Below are 27,526 nucleotides of genomic sequence, written 5' to 3' on the forward strand. Positions count from 1 at the left end.
GCCGCCCCCTGTTCCCGTGGTGCCTGCGCGCGGCGGGCGCTGAAATTCAAATCCCGGCAGCGGTTGGGGCGGAGGTGCGGCCGCGGCCAGCGGACCCGCGCGGACACCGGCGCGGCCATGGACCCGTTCACCGAGGTGAGCGCTCCGCCCGGCCCCGGGTCCTCGGCTGGGGAGGGGGCGCAGTCGGGGAGCCGGCGGGCTGTCAGTGCCGGGGGCCCAGCGCAGGGAAGGGGCTGCTCCCTGCGCCGCCGTCTCGGGACGGGGCAGCTGCCCCCGGCTGCGCCCTGTCAGCCGTCCTCGTCCCCGCTGGCGGCGGGGTTTGCGGGCTTGCAGCGGGGTGACCCTCGCTGCCCGCCCCGGGAGCCTTGCTCCTGCGGGTGCCTCCGCTCCTGGGACCGCCCGGGCTGTGTCACACCCTGCCGGGAGAGGACGGAGCGCGGGTTGTTGCCGCAAGGGTTTGCGGAGGAGAGGCCCTTTCCCAAGCGGGAGTTTGCTTTTCATCCGCGTCTGGCAGATAAGATTTCCAGCAGGGACGGAAGGGACCCCGGCAGCAGATGGGAGCGCTGTTGACACTCTGTGCCTGCCGTACCTAGAGGTCGAATCATAAGTCTGTCCAAAGAGGAGACCATCTGAATAAAAAATGCATCCTATTAGGCACGATTTCCACCTGCGATTAGTCACTTTCTTTGGCAGGCCCAGTTCCTCTCTCTCTTTTTTTTTTTTTTAATAAGGTCTATTAGTTGTTAGAGTGAATTAGCTGTGTGCTTAAGTTTTGCTTCTGCAAAACTGTAATAAAATGAAGACTTGACTTCCTTGAAGCTGTATAAATGTTGAAAGTTTCTTAAAGATGCTATGCTGTACTCTAGCTCTTGTTAGAGGTGTAGTTTTAAAGCTGTCCTGTGACTGCTTTAAGAAATGTCATAGTTAAAAGGGCCTTCAGTCCACAGCCTGCATAAATAAAATTTGAACTAATTGAAAAAAAAATTCAAATCAGCTACAGTGATTAAATACTCTCCCCTCCCCTTGTAAACAGTCTGTTTATCAAACTGACATTCTTTAGATCATTTGAGTGCCCAGAACAGGTGACTGCACAGACCTGATTTTAAAAATAATGAATATAAGGTGTTGATCTGAACAGATTTACTAAATGTGTTATGCCAAGGCAGTCCTATCCTATCCCCATGTAAAGTCTTGCGAAGTGTAAACATCTAAAACCTCCTTCCTTAATTGGTAATGAGTGACATGATCCAGCTTGTCTTAAATAAACTTCAAGTATGGACTACTGAATCAAGTTTAAAATGGTTTTGCATGCTGGGAGATATTCCAACCTATACACGCCCTTCTTGTACATAGCTGACTTTGAAATGCTTTGAAAATGACCAACTGTGAGGCCACTCCCCAGAGTAAACTTCACTGAAGTGTTAGCCAGTATTGCAGAGGGTATAAAAAGTCACCTTCTCAAGAATATTTCTGCTGTGGAGGACAGTCCACTGTTGTGTGAAGTTCTGACCATTATTAGTGTCCTAGTATTGAAGTTTAGTAACTTTTCCCAAATTTCTGTGAAAAGAAATTTTACCACATATCTTAAAGTATTTATGTTCTGTGGTTTGTATTGCTATTTTTTTTTTAATTTACGATAACCCTCTTTAGGTTAACTGCTTTCAAATAATCTTTGTCTACACATTACCATACTCTGTTACTTGCAGGGACCTGGTGAAGCACTGTAAGTGTTGATTATGTAAAATGTAATAATTTGAGCCTTAATTGGACAAAGCATACTGTTAATTCAGTGTCTGCTGGCCACTTTGCAGTGGCAACTTTTGTCTGTGTCTCAATGAATTTAAGCTCAAATAAATCTTGGTGTAAGATTCAGTGGAATGCTTTCAAAACAGTTCTGAAATAATGTTTCTTTTGGTTAATCTTGCAAAAAAAAAGTTATAACCTTCTGAATCTCAACCAAATTATTAATACAGATTGCACTGGGGAGATGATACAGTGGGTACTTTCTCAGGATCACAACGAACATACTATTTGTGACTGTTCATAGCTGATTTTATAACAGCTTTCTTGCACAAAAGGGTTTGTGTTACTATGGGATGTTAGAAATAGTCTAGGTTATTTTGTACTTTGAAGTAGTTTTTACCATTCATAGAGGCAAGGATGGTTTCCTAGCATGGAGGATGAGCAAAGAGAAATAAGTGATGCAGTTGTTTGGGGAAGATTTGCAAATGTGAGGTTTGAAGTTAACTGTTCCTTCCGTTGATCCCTTTGCTTTATTCTGCTAGTAAAGCAGCAGTTAGAACAAATTCTTGTTTAAGGGCATAATCATATATGTTTATATATGGGCTTAGGTATCTTCTCTAATGTGTACTTTAAAACATACTTTTGAAAAACTGCCCATTAACATTTGAGGTGGGAAGGATTTTTTCTGATTTTTAGCAAGTGCTTTTGTAACACAGTAATCCACTTTGACTGTAGTCCTCAGAATCCTTGATGTAATAAAATAGGTGATGGTCTCACACACGTCATAGGATTCTTGGGGCTGTTCTGTGCAGGGTCAGGAGCTGGATTCCTAGTGGAACCCTTCTAACTCAATATATCCTAGAATTTTAAACTTCTGTGATACTCTGAAGCTCTGTCTTCAGAACAGTTGTAGAATGTACTTGTAGAAAATACCCTGTTGATGAACTTGGAAAGTAAGCCTCAAGTTGTGGAGTGTGGCTTACTCATCGTGTGTAATAGCACCGTTGCACTTATGGCAGTTGAATGGAAAATTTGAGATGCAAGAAGCCAATAGGAGCTGGAGCTGAACAACAGAGGCGTGCATTCTTGGGAAATGACATCTCATATGTAACAACTGAAACTCTATTTTGCTCAACTAACAAAACAGAAAGGAATGTGCCTTTATTTGAATAGAACTGTAGGAATAGTGTTGTAAAACATTCAACTTTTTGCAAGAAGCTGTTAATTTAAATTGCTTTTACGATTTTTTTTAATGTGGGTACTACATTCACTTTGCAGCTCTCTCTTTACATTTTGGGAATAAGGAAAGTTGACTTCTGGACACAACTGTTGTGGAACATGCATCGAAGGCATTCATGCCATTTCATGCATTTTGGTTTTGGGATTTTTTTTTTCCAAATTCTTTCTCTTCTGTGAAAGTTAGCAAAACTGAGATTTGTTTTCACAAAAAAAAACAAAACTGTTGAGATTAACATTCTGTTTGTCCTGTGTTGCCCTACAATAGAACATTGTTTAAGACTTCAGCCTTAGACAGTTAAAAATGCGAAATGTGTATTTAATTGCTGTGCAGCAGGACAGATAATGGCTGGCACAGTTCTCACAATAATTTATGTACCACCAAACAAGTGCAGTTTATATGCTTCCCTTTTAAGGTCATTAGTTCAATTGCACAATTTCTTGTCTCAACCTTAAAGCCTATATCAAAAGAGTCATTAAGTATCCTTTAGATGTGATCAAACTGAGTGATAATGACTTACAAACGCTATATTTAAAACCAACAAACCACAACCTATTTTAAACCTGAGTACTGTAAAGAATCACTTTGTACTAGTGCAGAACATTTACTAAACCAGCAATTTTATATGGAATATAATCAGGGTATTCAAATTTCCAGTGGGTAGGAAATGAAAAAGAATGTTATATAGCTTAATTGGTATCTCTTTGTATATTTTTCTCTATAGAGATATGTTAATAAACAGGCTATTTACCATAATACAGCTATGCATAATATCATTCTATTCTTAAAATTTAAGCTTGAGGCCAAGAAATTCACCTTTTAATTTAGAAGGTGCAATAGCAATTTTTTTTTTTTAATATTGACAGCCACGCTTTTATTTGTTTAACTTTTTTATGACCTCTTGACAATCGCTTTAATGTTGTTTATTTTGTTAGAGGGCTAGTGCCAGTCAGGTCACTTCACTAGATGCTTTAGCCATGTGTAAGAAAACACTGCTATCAAGACTTGACAGATCAAGACTGTCACGTGATGATTCAGGATAATAAAAAAAATTTACTTTCAAATATTTCTGATAATTTTGGTGTCTGTAGGAGGCCCTCTTCTTTAATTTTGCCATTGCTCGTGTCTCTTTAGCCTGATTTTCTTTCAGCACCAAGCTAGTTGGAGACAATAGCTGATTTAATGATGGAAATTTGGAACCTACTGGCTATCTATGCTAAACAGAATTCCATCATCCTTTACTCTGAGCTGTTACCAGTTAACTCACTGCAATGTCTGGTAACACATGACTTATTGACCACTCAGAAACTCCTTGAAAGAACCCGTGCCAGGCGAGAGAACCTGCAGAGGAAAATGGCAGAGCGGCCGAAGATGGGGGCGAGACCCACAATGCAGACCAAGAGGGCCAGAGAGCCTTTGGCAGAAACTGGTAACCAGGCACCTCTTCCCAGTGATGAAGGTATTTAGTGGCATGTTAATAAAGATTGTTTTGATACCAGTCCTTTTTTTCCAAAGGGAAAGTGAAAACACCGAGCATTTCTCTTAAACTAAACAGTGATGGATGCAGTTACTTGGCCACTAGAACTAGCTCCTGTTTAGCTAGACCTGAGAGCAAATGTGCCAAATCATTTGTAAGCTCTTTAGAAATAATTGTATAATGTCAGAGTGCCTTTTGCTTGGTAGATTTGGGAAGGGCATTTTTTTGGGAAGCATATCAGGGTATTCATAAATCATAGCTTTATTTGTACTACAATTTTACGTTGTCGGAAAATATTTTAGATTGTTTGAGTACTAATTTGTTTGAATACTCTGACCTATCCAGTAAAACCAGATACAAAGCCATCACCATCAAAAAGACTATGCCCTAATGATATAGAGACTCAAGCTTCTAGTTCAGAGAATGCACAGCCAGTTCCTTCAAGTTCCACGAGCCATGATTCTCCTCAGATGACTTCAGAATCACACGAAAATGCTTCTAACAGAGCTTTGTTGGCTCAGCCTCTTGAGAAAGTAAAACCAAACACCAAGTCAGAAACTCCTGGGGCCCTTTCAGTCAAAACACGAATGCAGAAGTTGGCAGAACAGCGGCGCTGCTGGGATAGTGAGGGTATGTTTCACTTGCTAAGCACCATTGGTGTCTCTCAGTGTTTGCATTGATGATTATGTTGGCTAGAAGAAGATAATGTTGTGTCTGGGAAGATTAATGTTTTGTTAAAGAATTCTAAGACAATACTAGGGCAGGCCTAAAATATTTAATATTTAATTTAAAATACAATTTAATTTTAAACTTTTTTCTCTATTACTCTCATGCCTTGCTCTTCACAACACTGACCTAAAATTAGTAAATTGCTTGGTTAAAAATGTTTAATTTCTTTAGTCTCAATGCTTCCAGGGCTAGTAGTTTGATTCTATTGATGGCAGGAACGTCTAATTGTTGATAAACTCAATACACAGTATAATGTAAAAGATACAACTGTATCTCAATATAATTTATTAGCAAAATAAATGTGTTTTCTTTTTTTCCAGATCCCTCTGAATGTGTTCCTCTGTCTCCTCTCCAGTCAAAAGATCTGTCTGTTTCTCCACCTAAGCAGACATCCAATGCCCTGGCAAGCGAAACGCCTATTGGGAGAAGAGGCCGTTTAGCTAACCTTGCTGCTACAATTGGTTCCTGGGAAGATGACCTAAGTCATCCATCTGCAAAGCAAAACAATGCACAAGAACAGCCTGGCACTACTTGTTTATCCAAATTGTCCACTACAAGTGGAGCATCTGCTAGAATCAATAGTAGCAGTGTAAAGCAGGAAGCTGCATCCTGTTCTCAAAGGCTTGTTGAGGCTTCTATTAATAAACCAGCAAACTCAAAGAGAGCGGTGAGTGTCTGATATAGTTGCTGATTAAAAATTGATTTGAGTGTTGTTTTGGGGTGGAAAAATGTTAGCACATAACTGTTTAATCTGAATTTAAGGATTTGGTGTGAACACTCTTAGTCTATTTACAGCTTTTGATTTATTGCAATCCTACAACAGATCTGAAACAGCTTAGAATTCCTTTTACTGCAACTTAAAGATGAGAGTACTTATGTGTTTTGTTGATGTCAATGTACTTGATTGCTGCCCTTGACCATCAGAAGGGTGGCTTGTTACAGAGATACTGGGCTTCACTCTGTAACTTCATGTAGTTGATTGACTGAAATTGTGAATGTTATTGCTGTAGGAAGATTCAATCAGAATGATGAAATAAGTAGTACCAGACACTTATTGATCAAATTATGCAATTTCTGCAATGACAGTATCTGCCATATACATTCTTGTTTAGGGAAGTGTGAGATAATATTTGAAATAGTGGCAAGAGCATCTGGAACGCTGAAACAATTTGAAATACTAGATAAAAAGGAAAAAGTACTAAACACTTGCTCTTGGCTTTTTCTTTTTTTGAAGGAACAGATGTATTAGGTGATAGTATGCTATGAAGAGTGCTTTCATTCTTTTTCCTCTTGAGAGAATAAGAACATAAGTCTCATATTTTTTTTCCTTTTCCCTTGTTAAGGATCCAAATAATCTTTTAACGCAATCATCAAGAGTCACTACTCCCTGCTCTAAAAAATCTGAAGTACAACAGCCAACAGAGAATCCCTGCAGTCCTCGGAAAACTGAAGAGTGTACACAAACAGCAAAGTCAGCTTTACCTCAACCAGTTCAGTCCAAAGCAGAGCCAGTCAAAGGAACACATGTGCAACTTGAACCTAAGGGTAAACCCACAACACCAGGTAGGTTGTTTTTTAGCTTCAGTAAATATTCATTCAAATTAGGCCTATGTGTGCTGTGTTGAAAACAATCTACTAGTTAAGAATTTAAGGTACCATACCATATAATACCTATTTCTAGCTGTAACTGGAATAAAATGCTGTTGAGTTCTGTGATCATTATTTTAAGTTATACAGCTTCTGTATTTTGCAGGGGATGTTTTCTAGGACATGGTTTTAATGCTTCTTAAGAGCAAAAGCAGCCTAACATGTTGGATTATTCAAAATTTATTTCAGATTGTCTGGTACTATATGTATCCATTTGATATAATGTTAAGAGCCTGCATATTTAGAAAAAATCAAAGCTTGTTGCCACATAGATGCTCTAACTTTACTCTTTATTTTCAGTGATAGCATTAATGTCAAAACAAGTGAACATCCTCAGTTTTATATTCAACTGCTTGTTGTGTTAGAAACCTGGACTAACAGCTTGAACTCTTAAAAATGATGGTTAGAAAAGCAAGTTTTAGATATGCTGACAGTAAAAGATAAGCTTAATCAACTAGGGTGGGTGCCAAACAACATATCCTCCTCATGTACTAGAATACTTATTTCTGTGAAAGATCTAAGTGGGGCTGGCTGTAGAGGAAATTTGGAAAAGGCAAACCAATTTAAATAACTGGTGTATTACATATGGACTGTAGTGTGAGAGAGACATCTACTTGCTTTGATTTACTCTTTTATTAACATCACTGTAATGATTTACATTTCAGGTTCAGTTTGTACAAAGTAAGGGCTGTAAAGTAGACAGCTTAATTGCTTCAATGGGAACCTTCATCAGGATACAAAATTGCAGTGATTTCTTTAATTTTGAGAGTTTCTTTCAAAGCAAAAACAATTGTTCTTGTAGGGGGATCTGGAATTAAGCCCTTCCTGGAACGTTTTGGGGAGCGCTGTCAAGAGCGTAGTACACGCAGCCCTGCTACGAATACTCCAGGGTGCAGAACACCCATTGTTACCCCAAATACAAGGACAATCCAGGAGAGGCTTCTCAAACAAAATGAAAATTCCTCTACTGCCAGTTTAGCGCTTCAGCTTAAACAGGTATGACTTGTTACATTCATAGCTAGCTTATAAACCTGGGGGAGGTTATTACTGTTCTTCCTCTTCCTGAGGAATACGAAGTGTTGTGACATCTTAAGGCTGTCAGCTTTTCTCCCATTTCCCTTCATCTGTTTAGGAACGTGAACGAGAACTTGCATGCCTTCGTGGCAGATTTGATAGGGGCAATCTGTGGAGTGCGGAGAAAAGTGACACTTCAAAGAGGAAGCTTCCAGAAGCTAAAATGGTAACGTGTTACCTCATCAATCAAAATATGATGCTTTGAACTGCTTTACATTCTGAATACAGAGTTAGATGTGGAAATGCATATAAGGGATAAAAACCTATCCTTTGGGAGTGCTTGGGCTATGCAAGACCACTTGTCTAGTGATTTGTATGATTATTAACAAATTATTAGTTTATTAGTTGTTAGAGGGAATGCCGCGGGAGACAAGACTCATGATATCATGATCATCAAGTCTCAGTTTATTGTAACAGATGACACAGTTTATATATGTTCGTTAATTAGCTCATACATATTGCAAAAGCCAAGCTCATGATTGGTTGCTATGTGACTTGTACTATTATCTTAAAAGTATCTTTATGATCGATACATGCCTGTCCAGCTGGCCTTGCAGTTAGAACAGCTTAGTACCCCTTTGTTCTTCTCTATCTACTTCTACATACCAAGCAGTTTCAATATCCTGCTTTCTGCACACCATCTACTCTTCAGGGCCATGCGAACTTTGCAGCAGTCACGTAGCCCTCCCTATTTGGATTAATTTTACAGTATCATGTCCCTTGTTGTTCAACCATTCCTCTGTCAGGCTCTCTTCAATTTATGTCTTGTAGAATCAACTAAGACAAGTGATGCTGCTTTGAGCCAACTGATTTATTTACTTTTTGATGATAAGTGTGGGGGGTTTTATGTTCTCTAACTGCAAAAGCAAAAGAGCTCCTCATGCAAACATTTAATATTTACTACTTCAGTTAAATATCTTGGGTAAATAAATACGATACTGGATAGGCAACCTCTTTTTCCAGCAGATACTAAAATGTATTTTTTTCTGCTAGTTTTTTAGTTGCTTTTAACATTACCTCCTGAACGCATTCTGTTTTTATTCTTTCCAGGAAAGCCAATCTCAGGCTAGTCCAGAACATCCTCCTAGTTCAGATGCCTCTGCTCTTGGATCATCAGAAGACACATCAGCAGGTGACAGGCCAGCAAAGTCTCCTAGCTTGGAGTCTTCGGGTGAGGACTGTCACAGTTTGCCTGTGACTAATGCTGGACAGGAGCACTGCACTTGATATTCATGAGCAGAGAACGAGGCCAGTAACACAGTGTGGAACTGGACCTCTCCTTTGGTTACTGGTTATCTTACCTAAATCTTCTTGTATGATAGTAGTACTCTGCATTTCTATACCACTTGGAAGGATGGCAAGGCAAGACTGTCTTTTTGTTTTTCAATGAGAATACCTATGTTTCAAACTTTTAATGGAGGTCAAGTACAGGGAAGCAAATGAGAATAGTCAGTTATATATTTAGTCTATCCTGTATCTGAGTAACCAAATTTCCACAAGAAGCTTCTGGGAGGGAACTCCAGTAGTATAACTCAGTATCCCTTTGTGATATTAATTCTTATGGTAGGACACCTGAAAAGAATTGTGAGGTGCTCCTGGCATCTTTTCTGGTGTTTTTCTGTTTACTGAGTGGAAGAATCTTTAGCTCTCTGTGGAAAAATTGTGAGTTTAGTTAATGCTCTTGGTAGACTGTTCACTTGAAAGATCTATCAAATGTCTTTCTAGAAAAATTGGGTTTGTGTGCAGTGGTTTGTGTAGTGAATTTTTTTGTTTGTCTTTTTAAAATTTTCCCTTTTTGCTCCCGAGTGTCTGCACTCTGCTACGGTTTCAGCATTGTTTCTTGTGGTGCCAGTTTTCTGATAAGATAGAAAGTCTAGATGTACAGGTTGTAAGAGGGTATTTTAAGGGTTTTTTTGACATGTTGCTAACTGGAATATTTAATCTAGTGGTCTTTTTGTTAGTAAGACTTCTAAAATTCATTAACTAAAATAAAGGCTAGATATAATACTTCTTTTCTTTATAAAACCCTTAGATACTTCTAAATGTGAAGAGACTGATAATCCCAGTCCTCTGAAGACTGCCGAGTCAAAGAGCCCTGTAAATGCAATGTCTGTCTCAAAACTTGAACAACTTCATGAGAAACCAAAAGGTTTGTATTGAGTAGACTTATATTAATGACTCAGCTCTCTATGGCCCCTTGTCTCAGTGTTAATAGCCTTCCAGTCTGAACAATGAATTCACCATCCATTTGCTGAACTCCATGTGTTTTGTAATGAGATTTCTATAAAACAAATTAGGAAACTTCTATTTTCATACATAAGCCTTCTCTCTTGACATTCAAGTCTTCAAGGAATATTAAAAAGCTGATATTAAAAGCTCATTGGAAAAGGACAGAAACGACTGCCTTACTGTTTGACTTGCAGTTAAATTTCAGATGTATTTGAACTAAAAGTTTGAAATTTGTCTAAAATGTTCATCTTTTCATTCCCTTTCTGCTTTGATTATGCAGTATATGCAAAAACTGCATAGAAGTGTACTTTTAGGTTCTATGTGCCTGACTCCAAGAAGTGTTTTTTAACCCAGCTTGCTTGAAAAGCAAAGCAAGTTTGCTTCTGTTTGTTTAGCGAGAGCCTTGATGTTACTAATATATTTTAAAATGTCGCCCTTCAGATGAAGTATATGAAGGCAAAATGCGTGTGGATAACGAGATGAATAGCTCAAAAGTGATAAATGAGATTTTTGAAATTCTTCAAGAGGATGGTCCTGACATAGAAAAGCTGAAGAAAGAAATGAGCATGAGCTTGGAAGGTGAAAGTGATGAGGATGAGCAGGAAGAGTCACTGAATATTTCATCAATGTCTCTGTTAACCCCTCTAGTGGAGTCTGTTGGTTCAGAGGTGAGAATTCAGGGAGGATGGGGAAGGGCTTTTTCATTATACAGAGATGTCCAATTGGTTTGGGAGCTGTGATGTTTTGTAGTATTAGGATATCTGGGCAAATAAAGAAGTTACAAATGGTATTTTGCTAATTAAAGCATAATGAAGCCAATTATTTTTCTCTAAAAATAGTGTAGCATATTGAATGCTCTGCGAAACAAGTGGTCTGTGAAATCAAGCTTGTTGCTAGTACTGGACTTGAAGAGGTATACATGCATTCAGTGGAGTGACTTCTGATGAAAAATCTGAAGAGAAGTGGTTATGTAACTACTGATTTGGGAGCTAGAGGTGGCATCTCATTGAGTTCAATAATCTGTTAGTGTCTTTAAATAAATAAACTTGCTCTATGTCCATATTTGTAAAATATCATCTGTTAAATAGTATTAAACAAATTACTGTAAAACAAGTAAAGGAAAGAGAAAACAGATTATTATTATTATGTTAACAGATAGCTGTAATATTTTATTTTCCTCAGGCCTTTGGTTCTCCTTCTAAGTCAGCTGGGGAAGGTAGCAGTATCAGTGATGTCAGTCTGAAGTCTGAGAAGTTCCAAAGGACCAGAGTTCCCAGGGCAGAATCTGGAGATAGTATTGGCTCTATGTCGGAAGATCGCAATCTTCCTTACAGGTAATAAACACAACCCCCCCACCCCTGATTCTGTAAGTGTTCAAGTTAAAACACTGGCTTTTTTCACTCTTCTAATGATGCGTACTACTCAAACTACAAATTAAGCTTTGTTTTGCAAGATCTCAGCCTTTATCATAGATTGTGTAGTTTTTTTATGTTGCTTAAACATAATAGCAGGTGATAGAATGCTTTCTTTAAAGTCATTTAGGCAAGTTGGAAGGCTTCAATGTATGATACATGCCTATGTATGTATTAAAAAGAGCTTGGCACATCTGTGAAACATTTTGTGGGGTTTCCTTTTTTACAAGTGTCGATGCGTACAGATCCCAAAGATTTAAGGAAACCGATCGTCCTTCAATAAAGCAAATAATTGTTCGCAAAGAAGATGTGGCTTCCAGACTAGAAATGAGAAGAAATGGCCCATCTGATCAAATCAACATCAAAAAGAAAATGCAGGTACCTAATATCCTTCTTAAAATCCTTTTTCTAATCTACTGTTTCCAAATTTAATTGCCCCTATGAATGTCCAGGACATTAAGATACTGTTTAATCTGTATGTTCTTAGTACTTAGAACTGTAAAATTAGGTGGTCAGGTTATTTAGATTTTGCATGAATATCTAATGGTAAGAATTGATGATGCATAATTTGAACAGCTAATGCTTCTCTTAAAAGGATCATGTTATAGATCAAGTTTGGCGAGAACAAGCCATTGTTTTGGGAAGGAGACAGAGAATCTGTGTCTTAGCACTGCCTTTGAGTTAGGCAGAATTTGTAACTACCTACGAAACTAAGCAATAGTCTGATCTTTACTACTGCTTTGTTAATCTATATTGCTGAATTACTGGTTAATGCTGCTTCCCCTGGTGGCAGGAAGACTATATGGGATCTGCAACATAAAACATTGGAGTCTTTCACTCCCCACTATACCTCTGAGATCAAAAACAAGTTGTGTTGCAATGTTCTTTTGCCAAAGTAAGAGTAAACTGCAAGGCTTTTGTAGTTTGCTATCTAAGGGATCTGATTTTATTTTGTAGCCTAGCCCCACAAACATGCTCATCGAGAGACACTTCCTTGTTTGAACGCAACACTAGATCTCTCTTCTTGGTAATTATTTTTACTATTGATTTACTCTAGGAACTGAACAATGAGATCAACATGCAACAGACAGTGATTTATCAAGCCAGTCAAGCTCTGAACTGCTGTTTTGATGAGGAACATGGAAAAGGGTCACAAGAAGAAGCAGAAGCAGAGAGACTTCTTCTCTTTGCAAGTAGGTTTTTGTACTCAAGTTCAATTCTTTGTAATGAACATTTTGACAAGGTTCATAATTTCTTCCTCATGATTTATTGTGTTACACTGTGTCCATTTATTAATAGTTCTTCACCTGGAAAAAAGAACAGGATAGTATCTGTTCTGTCTCAGCTCATTTTATAGGCAAGATGACATTTCTAGTATCTTTCTTGACCCTTATATTCCTATTACACTGTAAAATGATTAATATTTAAGTTGCATTTTACATACTTATAGCAGAAAAAAAAAAATCAGTACTTTTTGTTCTGTAGAACTGTAATTAATTTCTTTGTGCAGCTGAGAAGAGAACTGCTTTATTGGAAGAATTGAATAAACTGAAGAGTGAGGGACCACATAATAAAAGAAATAAAGCTGCTTCTACATCCGCTGAATTTGCTCCCTCCAGGGGATCTGTTTCCATTTCAGAAATGCGTCTACCTCTAAAAGCAGACTTTGTATGTGGTACAGCTCAAAAGCCAGGTAAAACTAGCAAAAGCTTTATTTCTTTTCTCCTCTGTCCTCATTCTCCCAACACGTATTTCTGGTTCATTCTCCTTGAGTTTTGTTTTTTTTGTCTTCTGCTTTGATGTTCTCAGAGATCTAGGGGTAATGAAAATTTAGCTATTGCATTCAGTTCATCTGCTTCTGACTAATTTGTCAATGTTTCAGTGAAAGCTGATGTGTGGTTAAGCTGGCAGACCTAAAGATTATAAAGAACTAAGATTATCTGCTGATCTGACTGAAAGTTCCTTTCCCCTTTCACACCCTGGTTAGTGTAGGTCTGGCCTGAGATGCCCCAGGCAATAAAGCATTTGCTGTGAATCCTGTGGAGACAATTTTACTAGTAGACACAGCATAAAGAAAATAAAATTGTTTTAAGTTTATAAGCAAGTCTCAAATGTGAACTAAGTGTTTTAAGTAGGGTGAAACGGATGTGGTTAATAGCAGTGCAGTACTTGGGGCTTTTTTTAGATGCTTGGAGTCCTCTGGCTAACCAAACCATCTGATGTGTACTTACAGAAGCAGGAAATTACTACTATGTAATAATATTGAGATCTGGAGCAGAAAACATGGTTGCAACTCCATTAGCAAGTACTGCCAGTTCCCTGAATGGAGATGCTCTTACTTTTACTACGACATTTACTATGTAAGTCTAAAGAAACTCTTGAACCAGTTTTAACTCTGATGGTGGAGCATGCATAAAAACATTTAAAGTCTTAGTTATAAGAATATCATATTCTGCAACAAAGTATGGCGAGATTTTGTGATATCCTATTTCCTTCTTTAAAAAATAGCTGGAAGGCACTTCTCTCAAAAGAGCAACCTAGACTTATTCAACCATCCATCAGTATTTTATCTCTCTCATTTTCTGCCTTTTGTTCCTTCCTGGAACACCTGCAATGACAGATGGATTGGTGTGCCTGAGATGTGTTTTTCTATTTTGCAGCAACTAGCATTTTATATAGCTATTTGGTTTTGGTATCTGGAAAAATGGTGTTATTACAACTATAACTTCAGCTCTCACGTGTCAGCTAAAAAGGCATTGTGAGTTCAAATGGCTGCTTGCTAGTAAGTCTTCAAAATCAAAACCAGAGTTTATTTAAGTTCAGTTGTACTGGTATTTTCACTTAAAACTATATACTCAGAAAACCCAATCTGTGGCAGGGGAGGGTGCAATCTGAGAAATGGTAGATGCACATTATCTGCTCCTTGTTGTCCCCTCCTCTTCCCTTTTCTGAGTTCCAGAAAGTATTTTGAAATAGTAATACACTAAAATCTTCTTGCTCCTTGGACAGCTATAAGGAACAAAAGAAGAGAAGAAGTAAAGAGTAGCTTAAAACCCAACAAAACTAACAAAAACAAACACTCCCCCCACCCCCACCCCCCAAAAAAAAAAAAAACAACCCTGCCAAAAACCAAAACAAAAGCTATTTTGCTTCAGTTTTTTTAGCTTGTTTTTTCTTCTTCCGTTTTAGGCATGATGTGTCAAATGACTTTGAAATAAATATAGAAGTTTACAGTTGGGTATGTATCAGTTCCTGTGATGAGGAGGTGTAAGGGAGAATGATGTGCTGTACTTTCTCAATACCTTCTTGCCTTACAGGTGCAGAGAAAAGAAGCTGCAAGCACTGATAAAAGGAAAAAGACAAATAAATCTAAGGTAAATGAAACCTGAAAATCACTATGTAATGTTTCAACAGAAGGTGCCCTAGAAAAACTGACTGATAGTCTTAGACAATCTGTTGCTTGCTTTTACTCCCTTCTCAGAACATCTGCCATGACAGATGGATTATGGAGACCTACAGCAATTAGTAGTTTGGACCTGCAGCACTTGGTTAAGTCTGAAATATATTGGTGGGGAAGAAGTCTTACTAGTTCTGCAAAATGCTATGCTTTGCAGACCTTTATTTATTAGGTGTGGGGCATCTGATAGTGATTTATTGCCCTTTTTCTCCACTTCAGTTAAACTATGCCAGTCAATATGCTCTATCCTGGAGTTAGTTTTTAGTTGATCAATAAAACCTTTAAGACAAATCTTTCTCCCCAATATTAAGGATAAGCACTAGATGCCTACTTTTTAAAGCAAACATTGTTTTAATAAGGGTGCACATATCAAGTGCTTGTGCTTTTTTAAAGATATATAAAATATGTAACCCTAAACCAGCTTTCTAGAGGTGGTTTGGGGGTGGTTTCTTTTTGTGGTGGTTTGTTTATTTTGGGTTGCTTTTGAGGGGGTGGGGGTGGGGGTGTATTTTTATTTTCATTCTAATAGAGCACACAGTGAATTAATGGCTTCAGGACTGATTTCCTCCTTAACACGATATCTGTCACTTGTCAAAAACAAGAAACTTGAATGTCTTTCAGAACAGTTAGAATGAGTACTTAAGTCTGTGTCTGCAAGCAGAAATAGGAAATTTCTTTATTCTTTGATTTCGCACAGTAAAAGCTTCTACCTATTCTATAATACAAGTTTCAAGTCCCAGGGTTTACTTCTCTCCTGTGCTGTAGTTTAAAGGAATTTTTACTTAAACTGAATGATTTCATGATACTGTAGGTAAGTTGCTGATATAAGGTTATAGATTTGCCAATGGCATCCTATATCTGCTTTTTAACAAGCTGCTTAGACTTGTCTTTCAACCTCAATAAGAGTACATAACTCCAATTTGTGTTTAACATTGAGATTTTAATTTGAAACTAATTATGTATAACAACAGTATATTGAACATATCTTTACATTTATTTTTAACTCTTACCTTTAGTTAAACAAATATAACTTTGAAATCCTAATACAAAGGTAAAAAGGCCTACTAAGATTGGTTTTCTGCTTTAACTTTTCTGCAGTAATTTCTTTGCTATGTAGCATTTCTTCCACTGAGATATATTACATCCAGGTAAAAACCCAAGACTTACTCATAGTAACGAGTACCAATTCAAAATTTGAGATAAGTAGTTTTACTGTCTAGTTTTCATACAAATGTGGTGGACAAATTCAGTAGCAAATGCATTTATCTTGTCATTTTTTGTAGGTTATTACTCCAAAGAGATTATTAACATCCATTACCTCGGTAAGTATGAATGTCATATGGTAACAAGATCTGACTGTGATTCCTTCCAAAGGGCACGTTCTGACAGGTTAAGACTGTGCCCATAGCAGGTTCTTTCTGTTCCTTACGTAGGGCTCTATAAATTGTCCAGTTTTCTGCCAAATTTTTCAGTCATCAGCTCAAGAAACAGCTCTGTTACATATGTAATGCTGAAAATATGCATTTATTTGGACTTTTCAAATTTTTTTCCTATTTCATTGGGTTTTTAAAAGTACTTCAAATCTAATTTCTTTTTAGCTTGGCTTTGTCTTCAGTAGGAACTGTCAGAAGTACTTTTTCACTAAGTTTTTATTTCTCTCTCTTTCTAGAAAAGCAACCTTCTTACTCCAGGTAAGCAATGTCTAAGCATCTTATGCCAGGATGAATAATCTACACTTGCCCTCAAAACCGCTATATCAGTAAATAATACTTGTAGCAGATGACAATTTGTGAGTATTAAACACTAAATTTTCCAGCCCAGAAACTGGCCCTGTGCTTATTATGTTACCATTACGTTCAACGGAAGATATCTTTACAAAATCAGAACTAAAATCTGCTATCAGATACCCATGGTTTACATTTTTTTCCCTGACAATATGAATTCAAATTAATTTAAAGATTTTTAAAGTAGAGAACTAGAGTCTGCTGTCAAATAATTTGAAAATATGAACAGATACTGAAATATTGTTTGTGTAGTGGTTTTTTTATATACTTATGCATAAACATATATAAACTTTTTTTATATATTTCTGACTCTTGACAGGGAAAAACAGCACCTCTAAATGTTTTTCTAAGTATCTAAAAACATTATACACTTATCTGACTAAAGTATGAAATACTTGAGCTAGCTTTGGCAGAAATTGCAGCAATAAGAAGCTCAAGAACTAAATCTGGAATGTGTATCAAGCTGCTGCAACTAGTAAGATTCCTGAGCTACAGTGTGTGTTTCTCATGATATAAGTGCAAAGGAAAGGTGTACAAGGTCTGGAAGATTGCAGCGTGTCGCTTGAGAAGAGGTTTAAGAGAAAAGTCACGTTCCTACTGCAGGGTGTGTGTGCTTGTTTGTGAAAGAAAAGATGTGCTGAAGAGGAATGGTGTGTATCGAGATTCTCTCTGAATGTGTGGCTGGGCTGCACTGCAAAGAGTACTTCTCCTGGAGTACTGAGCAGGGCATGCATACAGTAGTGCAAATAAAGTACTTTGTTTTTAAGTCTTGCAGCATCCTAGTTTTGTGTTTTGGTATGACTTCACTTTAACTTTTCTCCACAGTCATGGCCAGTCCAGGTGGCCCAAATGCCATACGCAGTACGAATTTCATCCTTGTTGGATCCCACAAGTTATCGCTGTCTTCTGTGGGAAATACCAAATTTGCCCTGGACAAGGTAAGGAAATTATTATTGCTAATCCAAGGGTAATTACATGCTACTAGAAAAATAAGAGTCTGGGAGTCTGGGTTTACTTTTCAGGTGGAAGTACCATCATAGAAATTAAACATATATAATGGTTTATAGATAGGTCATTTATATATACATTAAAATTTTTCTGCGTAATTTTGGTGCTCTTTCATTTCTGTAGCTCAGTATAAGATATAGTTGTGCAAAGATGAGGAAGGAATTTGATTACGGATTTGCTTTCACTGACAAAAAAATTTATGTATGCAGTTGACACTTCTATATGTGGTCTTCATATTGTTGCTCTAGTCTTGCAGTTATCACTAAAGAAGGCATTAAGTGTGTTTTAATGATAAGGAAGTATTTGAATTTTGCTGTACTTAATTGTCTTAGAAAATGGCATTTGAATATATTTAGGAGTGTGAATTTTTTTTTTCATATCCCAATTAAATTTGTGGAAGCAAATTATCTTAAGTTTTTTTGGAGAGTTCTTACTGAGTTTTATGCCATTAACTCCTTGTCTAAACAGAATGTTTATTGGCTTTTGCTATGAGAAGTTTAAAAAATACATTCTTACATTCATTGTAATCTCTAACCTTGTAATATCTAATACCTAAAACCTATTTTAGTAGTTGTTTATGCCAGCAGCTATCTTAAGCTAGTTTAAATTAATTCAAATGTTACTACAGTTTATGGTAGTACTAAATCACAGCTTTAGCTACCCAAACAGTAGTAGAAGAATAATTTTGTTTTTTTGGCCAATCAAGTCTTATGGTGATGATAATATTATTGAAATTGCAGCTTCTGATGAGAGATGAGAAAACAAAAACTAGTTATGTTTGTATAAGCCTTAAAACAAAATATCTCAATAATCGCAACTCATGTTTTACTTTTTGTAGATAGAAGCAGATTCCTTTACTGAAAAAGCTGGCAAAACAATGGTTAAATTGCACTGTTTCTGACTATGTGAGTTTCAGAAGTAGCAGCTTAGGTTCGTCAGCATACATGTTCCTCTTAACCAGAACTATATGTAGAAATCTTTATGTGTAGCTTCCTTTTTGGAAACCTCTTGTTCTTGGAGTTAATGGAATCAGCTTTTGCATTATATTCAGCAGTTTAGATTTGGATTTCATTGGTTTGCAGTGTATGACAGGTCACTGGACTGGACTAGTGAAATACAGCAAAAGCACAATGTTCAAAGAGAATTCTGGGGAAACTATCACTTGGTTAATTTTTTGCAGATGCAGTCTTACAGTTATCTGGAAAAAGGGGAATTCTTACTCATTATTTGTTTGGGTTGTTTTGTTAAATTACTACCTCAGTAAAACTTCAGTTTTGACTTGGCCTATGGCTGTACCAAACACCTGCTTGCTTCATGTATTTCTAATATGGAACAAACTGATGCCACAGTGGATTTTTGGAGTGTCATTCCTCTTTTTTACCTATGTACTGTTAAAGTGCAGGGTATAAAGGACCAAAATATACTCATGTATAATTGTGTCCTTTTTATTTCTAGACCATAACTTTACACTAATTGCATTGAGCATGTTTCTTTTTTCCCTAGATAAATTTTGAAGGGGAGGAAAAAGAACTGTTGGGCTATATGTTCCAGGACAAGGTTGCTATGATCCTTTAGTTTCTAACTCTAAAATAGGAAAATGCTTTCTAGTGCATGTTGCTTATTTCTGTCTGGCCTTTTTTCCAGCTTTTTTTTTTTAATTCTTCTGAGAAAACCTCAGATTTTCTTACAAAGATTTGCTAACTAAACACAAGATGTTAGAGGCCTTTAAGACGTGCAGAATTCTACCCCTCATCTTTCACAATAATAAGCATGCTGTTAGAACTCAGTTATTTAGGTTGCCTAGGGTATTTTCTTAACTAGCATATTTTTCTTGTCTTCCTAGATCATTAGAGGAAGGTGTTTCTTGCTTCAGAGCAAATGATGTGTTTCCTAAAGAGTTCTAGTCAGGAAATTTGAGGCAGCTTCTTGATGAACTACATGGAACATAGAATCAGCTGCTGTGCTGATAAGAGAACCAGAGAAAAATGTCTGGCAGCCTAAATGCTGCTGAAGAAAATTAAAATATTTCAGGACCTAAATTATCTTCCTTCTTATTCTAACCTTGTTCTGACAAGACTTTTTTTTTTTTAGCAAAAAATTTTGAAAATAAAGTCAAATAAATGAGGTCCTTATTTGTATACAAATGTGCATTTAAGATATTTTACTTGATGTATATGTTTTTTTCTTTAGAAATTATGTGAATTGATATTCTTAACAGAAACAATTTGTCTTTAACCTATGAAAATAGTTTTATCTAGTTAATAGTTTACTTGAGTCCTACAGAAGAAAGTGTTTTAGATGAATTTTCATGTTTTCTCTCAAAATTAAGCAAGTGATAATTTTAGTACCTATCATCTCCTATTTTAAATCAAAAGTCTTCTAAGAAACCAGTTTTTCAAATGCTGGAGTTCTTAAGACTTGTTACAGATAATCTTGTATGACAGAAAGCTGTGTTCCTGTGGCAGATACCTGAGTGACCACACCAGAATGCAAGATAGCCTAGTCATGGGCTTTGGTTTTCTTTCCATCTAGCTGGGTATTTGTCAAACCACTTTCTTTCCATATCCTTTAATGCTTTGAAAGAGATATATTGTTAACTAGAACTCAATATTTTCTCATTATGGGTACAAGAGGGTGTTTTGAGACCTGCTTTAGTAATTAGTAATGGTGTTGTAGGCTTGCAAAACTGTGTTGTGTTTGTTACACAACCTCTTTGCTTTGTCTGTCACACAGTTCCTCACGGGTAAACTTCATAAACTGGATTCTTCTCTTCCAGCATAAATCTTAAACGAGATGCAATACCCATAAAGATGAAGTGGGGAATGGCCAAATATTCTTGAGGGCCTCATTCAGAAATGGGTTTTACTGTGCTTTATTAGGGTTATATTCCATTATTCCTTGGTGTAGCATGTAGGGTTATAGTTGTCTTTGTGGATAAGTTGCATTAGTCCTGGATTTTTAATTTTTGTTACATGTCTCACTATTTTTTGCTTCTCAAGTGGTCATAGAGACTCCTACGTAATACTTAGAATTTTTCTGTGCTATACTGTTCCTGTTGAGTACAGGAACAAGCCATGCACGCTGTGTTAGTTGAGTAGATATGACACGAAAATGATCTGATCACCTGCTTGTGCCTGTGTGTCTTACATGTGGGAGGAAGCTGCAGGATGTCTGCAATTCAAAGGTGATCAATTTCTAACCACAACACCTACTTTTGTGGTCTGAAGGACTCACTAATGCCCACAGATGAACACTTTTAACTACTGAGGGTTACTCCTGTTCATCTTAACTACTAGCAAAATTTAGTTCCATTTGAATGGTGTTGATTCCATAGTTCTTAAAGCTTTTTGTTACTGTGTATACATGCCTGTGCCTATTCCCTGGCAAACAGTTCTTTATTTGTATTTGAGTGGCAGCATTGACCTTCCTGTTTTTGTTTCTAGTAATACAACAGATGAGTTTTTCTGATTTGTTAATTTCTTTTCAAGGTTCTTAGCAGTATTACTTCAGATTAGCAATAAAATACGGCCTGTAGAATGCTGTGCAGGTCATCATTTACTTGTTGAATTACCAGTTTGCCTCAATTTCCTTGTGAGGGGGCAAAAAAAAGAAGGGATATGATTTCACGGGACTAGTGAAGGTCATGAGGCATTATGTGTGGAGGGATTGGGAAATGCTCAAAGGCAGACCTTTGTTGCATGCTCTTCCTCAAAAATCTTGACTATCAAATGACTGTTTAACTGACCTCTGGTACAGTAATGAAGCTATGATTTTTTTTTCCAGTGGCAAAAATAGGACTGAGAACCTTTTCAGTTAGAAATTACTTAATGCATGTCTTTAACACCTTAGTGTCAGTTGAGAGCCCTTTTCATTAATTTTCCCCTTTCTAGGTTTTCTTTTATACAAAGATTTATGAGTAGGCACTACTATATCAGTATCTGCCAAAAATGCTTATGGTATCCAAGTGCCATTCCTGTTTAAGCTCACTTTGGTATTTTCCAAACAACTTGGTGTCAAACTTAGGCAGAAGCTTGAAAGGTGTGGACTGGTGCCTTCTGTTGTTTCTAACCATGCTTGAAGTGCCTGTTTTCATAGCTAGAGTGCATGTTTATATATATATATAGCTCCTGATGAGCGAACTAATAAATAATTCTTGGAAAGCTTCTAAATGAACTTGAAACCAAAAGTGATTATTACTATCTTGCTTGAGTCTGTGTGCTTCTTTCTGGCTGAAGGTCCTAAGAACAAGATGATGCTAACATCTTGGTGCAGGTGGCTTGCTTGAACTAGTAAGACTTAGTTGAGAGGTGTCAAAATTAAATCATTGTTTTACATTTTGCAGGTTCCCTTTCTGTCTCCTTTGGAAGGTCATATATATCTGAAGTTGAAATGCCAAGTGGACTCTTTGGTGGAGGAGAAAGGGTTCTTGGTAAGGTATTTACTGTATTCACTTCGAACTCCTGCCTTGGAAATTACAGGTCCTATTAAATATAGTAATTTTTTTGTCACACCTGTGTTTGAAGCTTAAAACTGGCTTGTGGTTGTTTTTTTTTTTTAATCTCTGAACCAGACCACAAATGGTTTTTAGTTTCTCTTCTAAACGTGTCTAAGAGTTTGTGTATCTCTCTTCTAAACACCTGATTATCTGTTGTTATTTTGAACTTCAGTTAACCTTCTCTTGCTAAAATCTATGATGTTAGACGAGATTTTAATTCAATGGCAGAAAATTTTACAGGACTCTTTGTGTGTGTCTAATAAAAACAAAATATGCAAAATATTGGGTCTTTTTCTACTGTGTTTACAGCTTTTCTGAAGGACAAAGAAACAACAGTATTTTTTTTTTGAGAAATCTTGTGCCATTCTCTGTAAAACTGGACCTAGAAAATGCAGTTGATACTTGGGCTAGGAGCTGGAACTGTTGAAATGTCCACAAGATGGCAGTAAATGTGCTATGAAAATGAAACATTAACATTTGCTGTTATTTTGGCGTTTCCAGAAATCACGATTTCTTTAGACTCTTTTCAAACACTGCTTTCTGTCTCCTTTCCCTTTACTTAATTGAAGTCAAACAGTCCCCTTACTAATTGAAGTCGAACAGATTTCATTAGATACAAACATTTCACATGGTTATGGTATTTGCTGTCCCATGTTTCTGTGTGCCTATTTGAGAAAGTCCATATTTACTTCTACTATACAATATGTAAAACCTGACAAATTATGTACATGCATACTGGATTTGTTCGGAGTAAAGGTTTGTAAACTCCCTGCACCATTGAAAATTATAATCTGAATTGTGAAGAGCGAGAATTACAATACACACCTAATTGGGAAAAAAGTTCTGTGTAAATGTAAGAGGTATCAGGAATAGAAGTCTGATACTAAACTCTCCATTCCAGTTCTAAAGAAATGAGGCTTGAAACTGATGAAATCCAGCATCCAATAAAAGAACTGCCAACACAAACATTTAAAAATCAATTTCTAATTTCCTTTGAACTGACTTAACTTTCTTGAGTCTGGCCTCTTGAATAGCTGCATGATTTTTCATCCTGATTTGTAAGTCAAAAATTACTTAAATAATCGATATTATATATCTATATATTAATAATCTAATAATAATAAATTGGCTTTTGAACATGTTTTGTGAAGCATTTATACTGTATATACTTTAAGTAACTGATCTTTGCCGTTAAAATAATGGGAATGTTTGGCACCATCAACATGAAAAATCTCGTAATTCTAAACAGCAATGATAGGTGCATTTTAGCAAAAGGCTGCAAACGTGAGAATGATAGTGTGAGCTAATTTTCTATGCCATCTGGAAAATAAATACGCTGTCTGAGTAGAAGCCTCTCAGTATAAGTTTTTTTTCCTTCTCTTTCATTTAGTCCTATGAGGGGTTGCAGAACCATTCTGGTAGAAAAATAGTCAAAGTTACCCCATTTAAGTTTTTGTTTTTAAGACTATGTTTGAAGATGTCAGTGGATTTGGAGCGTGGCATAGGCGCTGGTGTGTGCTGTCTGGAAATTGTATCTCCTATTGGACATACCCAGATGATGAGAAACGAAAGGTAATGCTGTTTTGTAAAGTTTAAGTTTAGAGTTCTGTAGTGCCCTATACAAATAGTTGTTCATTTTTAAGGACAGTAATGTTTAGGCTTTAGAGTGGTAAAGCATGGGATTCAAGTTCCTAAGGCTTCCTTAGGGAATGGAGGGGACTTGTCTTCATAAAGCTGACCTAAATCATGGCAAACTGACTTCCCTATCTAATAGGAAAGGGGGAAAAGTGATGGAAGATCCATATTTAATTTCCTGTTTAGTCTTAAGGCCTTCCATTGTGCTCATCAAATCACTGATTATTTAATTGAAATTGATTGGACTTGTACAGCTTAATAAGCAGACTGTATTTAGTTGCCTTAAGTTTTAGACAAAATGATGACTAACACTTAATATGGCAAAAAATTAGGGTGGCCAATCCTTGTATATTGCAGAAGCATAGCTGTAATTGTGGACTGTTATTTGAAGTCCTTGTCTTCTTGCAGCTCCACGTTGTAGCTGGAACTGGTGCTTCTTAAATGGTTCTCACAGAAAACTAAGTTCTTGTTGGGCTAATGAGACAAATCAGAGGTTCATCTGTCACTGAGGTGAACCTTCTTGTCTCCTTATAGTGTGTTCCTGCAGTGTACTAAAATGTTTCCAGGTTCTTTTAAAGACTGCTTTCTAGAGGGTTTTTCTGATTCACTGAAGTTATTTACCATTAAACACATTCTTGTTTAGTGGCAGAACATTTTCTTTCCCAAACTTTGTGGCAAACTCTGGTCCTTTTGGGACTTCTATGCCAATCCAGATGCCCGAGTTTAGTTTCTTCCCTGCCAGCAGAGGAACACCATATGCTGATAGTTGACATTGCCAAAATATATCAATGTACTTTCTTTCCTTGCCAGGAGAGAGGGAAAAATCTCTGCCTACTCTACGACAAGCTAGTAAAAAAAAAAAAAAAAGTTAAGCAAGAAGAAGGTTCCTATTTTGCTTTTGTCTGCAAGCAAGAAGCTTTGGTTTGTTTTGCAAGTTCTGTTCTGGAAAATTTTCTAGACTTATTTCACTGTTATTCAGAGAGAGTCAGCTGTATTTTGGTGATCTACAAAAATATTAAACTTACTAAATGCTATATCTGTTCCATCATGAAGAGATAAGATGTCATCCAGAAATATCAGGATTAGTCCATGGTTACTTTAAATCTTGGTATGCTTTTTTAAATAAATTTCTTACAGCTGCACATATATCACCTTTTTGTATGGAGAAACTCACTGAGGGAAGGTGTGTTCACTTAATAGCATCGAAGTTGTCAAAGCATATGTTGTTCAGAATTACTCTTGCACTGTTCTTGACTGATGAATTGATTTCCCTTTCAGCATCCTTTGGGCCGGATAAACTTGGCTAACTGCACTAATCATCAGATTGAACCTGCTAACAGGGAGTTCTGTGCCCGTCCCAACACTTTTGAACTAATAACTGTCCGACCTCAGAGAGAAGATGACCGAGAGACCCTTGTCAGCCAATGCAGAGACACACTCTGTGTTACAAAGTTAGTGCATAAAATCATGGAGGTTGTGGGAGGGTGTTTTACCTCATGTAATAGTTGTAGTAATGTAGGAGCTTTACAGCTTTGTCGTAATGATGCAAAGGTCATTTAAATGCTGAGATTTTGGGTGGCACTTGAACTGTTTTGTTCACCTTTAGTCCTAACTGCTCTCTAGAAGTGGAAATGCGAGGTGGCTTGGTAGCAGGATTGTGGAATGTTTGACTTAATTTTTAACCCTACTATTGCTTCTGGGCTTTTGTGGTTGATCAGTTTGGCATCTGTCACAATAAGTAATTGGAGGTGGAGAATAATCCATAGGCTTCCTTGCCTTCTAGGAACTGGATGTCTGCTGATACTAAAGAAGAGCGTAACCTTTGGATGCAAAAGCTCAACCAAGTCCTCATTGACCTTCGCATGTGGCAGCCTGATGCCTGCTACAAGCCTGCTGGAAAGCTTTAAACTCAGGAAGGAAACTACACAAGAGAAGAATTTAAATGAAAATGTGGGAAGTCCTCTGGGTCACTTATGCTTTAAGTTTGAGAGAGTATTTAACATTATACAGGACTATATTATGCAGTGTTTTTATTTCACTTAAAAATTTTAAAACCTTCTTACTTCCTAGTTTTGAGTATGGTAGGAAGCAATTAGCTATTTCTAAATGTGCTAAATATTTATATTACTATGTTTTTGGAAGTCTTTTAGCTAGGTGCATTCTCTTTTTTAAACAACTAAATTATTGCAGGAAATCACACTTCAGGGCAGGAAGGGGGGGACACTAGCTAGTGAAAGACAACCCTTCTCAATAACTCAGCTCCTTGAAAGAAACAATAGTTCAAAATACTCTTAACAAGAATGCTGCTGAAGCACAAGGTTTAATGTTGTAACATTTGTTGGGGTTCTTTTGTAATGATCAGGCATAAACGTAACAAGTCAATTTTATTCTACAACATGCAATATAGATAATTCTGCTTGTCCAGCGTCCTTGTGGTCAGAACAAGACATGCACAACATATTCATACTACTTTTGCAATTTCTTATACAAACTAGTGTGGATAAGTGCATGGTATGTACACTATGTGATTTGCAGATTTGGGGAATTAAGTATGCAGTATATTGCACTTTGATAGAAATGGAAGGTCTTGAATATTTTTGTTAGGACTGCTATATAAAAAATAATCAGAAAAATTTAGGTTTATGGTTGTATATGTCAGTATTTCCTGGGACTTGTGGTTTTTACAAGCTAGAATTCTCCATTTGAGAACCAGGAATAGATTAATAGGTAGTACAAGTACCCTTTTTTGTTTTGTTTAATAATTAGACTTTACAAAGCTGCTGTGTACCAACTCGTACTCCTTTGGCTGAAAGAATGGGTCTTCCTCCCCTTGATAGACATATCCACAAATACATATAAAAGCAGTACTTCAGTCCCATCATGAAAATGGCAACATTTCTCAGTTAAAACTTGCAGTTTTCACAGCTTTTCACTGAGCTTATTGAAATACCGGCTCATTACTTCACTAGGAATGCAGTAGTGGAAAACTTAAGATTGCTATTGCAGTTATCTATTCACACTTGAAACACTAAATTCTGTTACCTTATACTGTTTTCATCCTGCCCCTTTTGTATGTGCTTTTAAATCTCTTTTCTGATGTCTTTAAATATTTCCAAACTATGTATTGAGATTTATTTTATTCCTTTAAAATAAAAAGTAAAACCCTTCCTGCTTTTTTCATAATGTCATCTATGCAATATATGCATTTGGAGGCTGGAGAAAAGCTGATCTCCACACAGTGTTTAAGAAAGGATTCTACTCTGTACATGTATCCCAGAATTCCACTTGATAATGTGGAGCCTTGGATATACCTAGCTGAATTTTGTAGTGGGAGGCCAGATTGTCCATGTGCAGCAGCTCATCAAATATCAAGAGGAGAGACGGGTGTTTTTTTTTGTGACAGAGAAATGGCAACAGAATAACACAACATGGACAGTGCAAGAGCAAATTTCAGCAGTGGATGTGTGGTAGGCTATCTTCTTAAACTCCCAAGTGAGTGTTAAAAGCCATTAATTTTTGAATTATGAAATAAGTCCACAGAAAGGTGTTAAGAACGGAACTGGATGACATTCAAGGGAACATTTTTATTTAGGCTAATT

General features: G+C 37.0%; 1 protein-coding gene across 2 annotated transcripts; it reads left to right on the forward strand.

Annotated features, from left to right (window-relative positions):
- Positions 1–27,093, forward strand: ANLN (anillin, actin binding protein). 2 transcript variants are annotated; one of them, XM_031503906.3, is made up of 25 exons: positions 1–135; positions 4,286–4,439; positions 4,803–5,087; positions 5,507–5,853; positions 6,530–6,749; positions 7,636–7,829; positions 7,966–8,073; positions 8,958–9,078; positions 9,940–10,056; positions 10,578–10,804; positions 11,319–11,470; positions 11,779–11,926; positions 12,606–12,741; positions 13,059–13,241; positions 13,782–13,908; positions 14,738–14,786; positions 14,866–14,922; positions 16,289–16,327; positions 16,675–16,696; positions 17,615–17,727; positions 19,301–19,354; positions 22,140–22,226; positions 23,757–23,864; positions 25,206–25,378; positions 25,711–27,093. In XM_031503906.3, the coding sequence occupies exons 1-25, from the start codon at positions 118–120 to the stop codon at positions 25,832–25,834; spliced, it is 3,363 nt and encodes a 1,120-aa protein (XP_031359766.2). In that variant the 5' UTR covers positions 1–117; the 3' UTR covers positions 25,835–27,093. The 2 variants fall into 2 exon arrangements, with proteins under 2 accessions (XP_031359766.2, XP_085429468.1); XM_085573342.1 differs by lacking the exon at positions 19,301–19,354.
- The last annotated feature ends 433 nt before the right edge of the window (positions 27,094–27,526 follow it).

This window comes from Lonchura striata, chromosome 2 (genome assembly GCF_050655825.1).
Source record: "Lonchura striata isolate lonStrDom1 chromosome 2, ASM5065582v1, whole genome shotgun sequence".
In the NCBI taxonomy this organism is placed as follows: domain Eukaryota; kingdom Metazoa; phylum Chordata; class Aves; order Passeriformes; family Estrildidae; genus Lonchura; species Lonchura striata.

Coding starts and splice junctions, on each gene's coding strand:
- ANLN (XM_031503906.3), top strand. Junction 10,805..11,318: donor TGGAGTCTGTTGGTTCAGAG/GTGAGAATTCAG, acceptor TATTTTCCTCAG/GCCTTTGGTTCTCCTTCTAA. Junction 17,728..19,300: donor CCAAATTTGCCCTGGACAAG/GTAAGGAAATTA, acceptor TTTTTTCCCTAG/ATAAATTTTGAAGGGGAGGA.